The sequence below is a fragment of the Lepidochelys olivacea genome (assembly GCF_965140295.1).
Source record: "Lepidochelys olivacea isolate rLepOli2 genome assembly, chromosome: 14".
In the NCBI taxonomy this organism is placed as follows: Eukaryota; Metazoa; Chordata; order Testudines; family Cheloniidae; genus Lepidochelys; species Lepidochelys olivacea.
The window spans coordinates 35,348,753-35,353,122 of record NC_140424.1 but is presented as its reverse complement, the minus strand read 5'-3'; the positions used below and the strand labels follow the sequence as shown (position 1 = coordinate 35,353,122).

The following is a 4,370-nucleotide window of genomic DNA, read 5'->3' as shown; positions in this document are numbered from 1 at the left end:
TGGCTAACAAGAATAGCCAGAGTTATCATATGTAATGATGATAATACCTATTACTCTAAGCAGCAGGTTGTTTTTCTCTAGGGACCAGACAGAGACTCTCAGCTATTCTGCTGCAAAAACAAGACAACCCTGAGTAGAGACTGAGGACATTAGGGTTGAAAGTGCCCCACACACAATGTGTGTCCCCATGTCGGGTAAAGACTGCGTATCATTACCCCTTTTTGACCAGAGTGACTAGGCAAAGTTTGGAGCCATGGGGATGTCCCCGTTGGAAGTAGAAATTGATGGAGTCTGGTATTTTCTTTGATCTCATTTATTGACAAGGAATGTACAACGTCCAACTTCTCTGAATGCATGAGGAACCAAGAACAAAAGGAGCAGCTTCTTTGCTTACTGCCCCAAGTCTCGTTAGCCACCTTATTAGATCCAAACACTCACTTTTTCTAGGCTCGCACTGGGCTACTGCTTGACTTTTTCCCCCTCTGTCTCTCTCTCTCTCTCTCTCTCTCTCAGCAAAGCCCTTCTGCCGACTCAGTCCAAATTCCTGGGCAGGTTCACACACCTCTTTATCTTAGGCGGGGGAAGGGGCTTCTGATTAACTCATCCTGACAGTTATGTGACTAGAAGGGTGTGTTCACACATCAGTTAGAATACGTTTTTTTAACTCAACCATAACAAGGTTTTGTCCAGCTCCTGCTGCTGTAGCAAAGAGGTTGTGTCAACAAAAATCATTCACATCATTTATTTTACTTTGTTAGCCATTAATCTGTTTAGGGTCTGATGCACTGGGTCTTAGGGAATGTCTACACTGCAAAGTAAGCCCAAACTCAGACTCAGGCTCGAGGATTTCACTCTGACAAACGCACATTCAACCGCCATTCTACACCTACTGAGAATGTAATTAAACCTTCTTTTGCCAGGGCCTCTGTGATCAGGATACTGTTTCATAAGCCCAGGCAAAAGAGGGTACATGGGATCCTCTAGAATAACCGTGGGAATAGTAACTCCATTTATGACATTGTCATCTGGAATAGTGTTTCGGCCTGTCCATGAAGGTAGACACCTGGCTGGCGGAAAACCCTGGCATCATGAACTTTTCCTGTGCAGCCCACGTTGGCGTCCATAAATTGGCTTCTGTGGTCCCCAGCGGCCTGCATACCCATGGAGTAGTACCCTTTGCAGTGTATGTACTCCTGCTCCTTGAGGAGGGCAAGCAATGGGCTCATGAGTCCCATCAGTGGTCCCAGTGCGGTGGGGAAACCCCATTCTCTCCAAGCCAGCAGCTACTTTGGGGATATTGTTTATGCCCCCACCTTTGGATAAACCACACACCTGATTGCCTCAGAAACCTCGGCCACCACTTTACCTTCCAGTCAACTTTCCAACCCCAAACTGGTTAGCAACGGACCTGTAGGACTCTGGGGAGTAGAAACTCACTTTTGAACAGGAATGGCTTCCTTCACGTATATGTCATGGTGCTGAAGGGTCTGGGCTAGCTGCTCACAAGGCTCCAGAAATCTAGCTTTCTTTGTGAGCAAGTTCTAGTCATCCAAGATCCGCATGACTATGGGGTCCCACTGGTCTGTGCTTGTGGCCCTGCTCCAGAAGCGCCGGTCTACACAGGGGGCATTAGCAGCTCTCCCGAGAGCCGTGAGCACCATCAGCCAGTTTGAGTCTGACAGGTCTGTTTCACCCCCCCTCCTCCTCCGACAGGTGCCTTCTTCAGCAGGTCAGAAAATGCCCCCGAAACGTCCACCAGCACTTCATGGACTCTCTGCCCGTTTCCTGAAACAGGAGTGAAAGCACAAGCAAGACAAGTGCTTCAAACGCTGACTCCTCCCTGTTGCTGGCTCCAGCCGTCGGGCACGTGTAGACTCAAAAGACAACTCGGCCGGATGCCTTGGCAGGATGCAACAGCTTCCGGTAAAGTGCCACGGGATGGACAGTCAAGTTTTCCCACAGGGCATCACAAAGGGCTAGAACGGCTACTGCTGGGGAGGGTGCTAGGAAACCTGGCACAGGCTGGTTTGACTTAGGTTTGCATAGTGCAGCACAGATGCCTGAGCACTGGTGTGAGGCCCGGGTCCAAAAATTCTAAACCTAAGCTTAATATGCAGTGTGGACGCTCAAGCCCAGGTTTACACCCACCAAGCCAACGGGTTCAAGTCCCGCAGACCCTAGGCTTACATTGCAGTATAGGCACATCCTTATGCCCCTTCTACCCATTGCAAGATGGCATATAGTACAAGAGTGGGAAGTCCAGTACAATCTTCCCAGATATAAACTTATGGAGCTTTTGGGAATCCAGGAGATCAAGGAGAGAGAAAATATTTGAACCAGCTAATTCCACCCACAGGGATCTGAGGCCAGTGCCAAGTAAAACATGGCATTTTCCCAACTCAGAGAGAGCAGAGAAATAGATGAAACACGTATCGGAAATCTCAAATGTCGCCATGTGGAGTATAGAGTGCAAGACAGTTAAGGTTTCCAATTAAGGCAGTAGCAAGTATCAGCTTTAGCCATGAATGGGAATGTCATTATCCCAAAATGTAGTATGTCCTCACATTCCCCAAAGCAGTTCACATTGGCATGAGCTAGGGCCCTACTCGATGTAAACTTTTCTTACTCATTGAGCCACATAGATTCCTTCACAGATCAGTGACTCCATCTGAATTCATTTGAGCAACATATATTAACTGGTTTCAGAGTAACAGCCGTGTTAGTCTGTATTCGCGAAAAGAAAAGGAGTACTTGTGGCACCTTAGAGACTAACCAATTTATTTGAGCATGAGCTTTCGTGAGCTACAGCTCACTTCATCGGATATTAACTTCATCATATCACTTCATCATATTAACTGATGACTTTTCTCAGGGCCTCCTTCACCTCTTTGTTTCGCAGGCTGTAGATGAGGGGGTTGACCAGGGGAGTCAGGACTGTGTAGAAGACAGAGAACACTTTGTTCAGGGCTATCGGTGTATTGGTTTTTGGTAGCAGATACACAGTCATTAGGCTCCCATAGAAAACTGTAACCACAATGAGGTGAGAGGAGCAGGTGGAAAAGGCCTTTTGCCTCCCGGTGGTGGAAGGGATTCTCAGGATAGTAGCAATGATACAAACATAGGATGTCACAGTTAATAGAAATGGGCAAGGCGAGTCGAGGGAGGTGAGTATGAAACTAACCAGTGTGATCGTGCTCGTGTCACTGCAGGAAAGTTTTAGCATTGGAGAAAAATCACAAAAGAAATGGTCAATTTCACTGGGGCCACAGAATGTTAATTGTGACATAAAACACATCATTATTACACAAGTTAGGAATCCGCTTATCCAAGACCCCCTTGCTAGCTGGAGGCACAACCTGCTGTTCATCAGGGCTGCATAATGCAGGGGTTTGCATATCGCTAAATATCGATCATAAGACATTGCTGCTAGGAGATAGCATTCTGTAGCTGCCAAAAAACCAAAGCAATACAACTGTGCAAAACAGCCACTGACAGAAATGGTTCTGTCTCCAGTCAGGAGACTGGCCAGCATCCTAGGCAGGATGGTGGAGGTGTAGCAGGTCTCCAGGCAGGACAAGTTCCCCAGGAAGAAGTACATGGGGGTGTGAAGGTGCTGATCAGCCACAACTAGCGCAATGATGAGGATGTTCCCAGACATGGTCACAATGTAGATCACTAGAAAAACTAGGAAGAGAAGGATCTGCAGTTCAGGGAGATCCCCAAACCCCAGGAGGATGAATTCTGTGATGACCGTTCGATTGTCCTCTTCTGCTTTCTCTATGAGGTGCATCTAGGTACAAATAAAAATACTAAAACTCAGAGGTGGGACTTTCAAAGGCACAAACATCCCATCAACTTAAGCAAGGGCAGAAGGACAGATATCCAGAGGCATTTAGGCACCCAAAGTTGCAGATAGACGCCTAGTGGGATTTTCAACAGTATTTAGGCAACCTAGATTTTTAAAGCTATTTAGTTGCTGCGGCACTCAGCATCACAATGCCCAAGCCTAACTCACTTTTTCCCAGATTTAGGCACCAAGGAGTTTTCATTCTATTGACAGCCAATGGGATTTAGACTCCTCCATGCCTATATCCCTTTTGAAAATGGAATTTAGGCTCCTCAATCAGTTAGGCATTGTTGCAACACTGAGCTCAGCAACCCCAAATAGCTTAAAAAATCTGGGCCTGAGGGCTTTGCTGAATCAGGACATTAATTCAAGCTAAGCAGAGCCTCGAAGGATCTGCTGTTCCTCAAAGGATGGTAGCCACTGGGAAGTTTTAGACCACACTAAAAAGGTCAGCAGAGCTAAGAGTGAGTAAAGGAATTGCTTTAACAATAACGATCTTGCAGCCTTTCCTCACATGAATAAA

General features: G+C 46.7%; 1 protein-coding gene across 1 annotated transcript; it reads right to left on the bottom strand.

The window, feature by feature from the left end:
- Window positions 1–2,851: 2,851 nt before the first annotated feature.
- On the bottom strand, window positions 2,852–3,790 carry LOC311530611 (olfactory receptor 6N1-like; the record flags this gene model as incomplete). Its single annotated transcript, XM_084647430.1, has 1 exon — window positions 2,852–3,790. One exon carries the CDS (start codon window positions 3,788–3,790, stop codon window positions 2,852–2,854), a length of 939 nt encoding a protein of 312 aa, XP_084503556.1.
- Window positions 3,791–4,370: the final 580 nt, after the last annotated feature.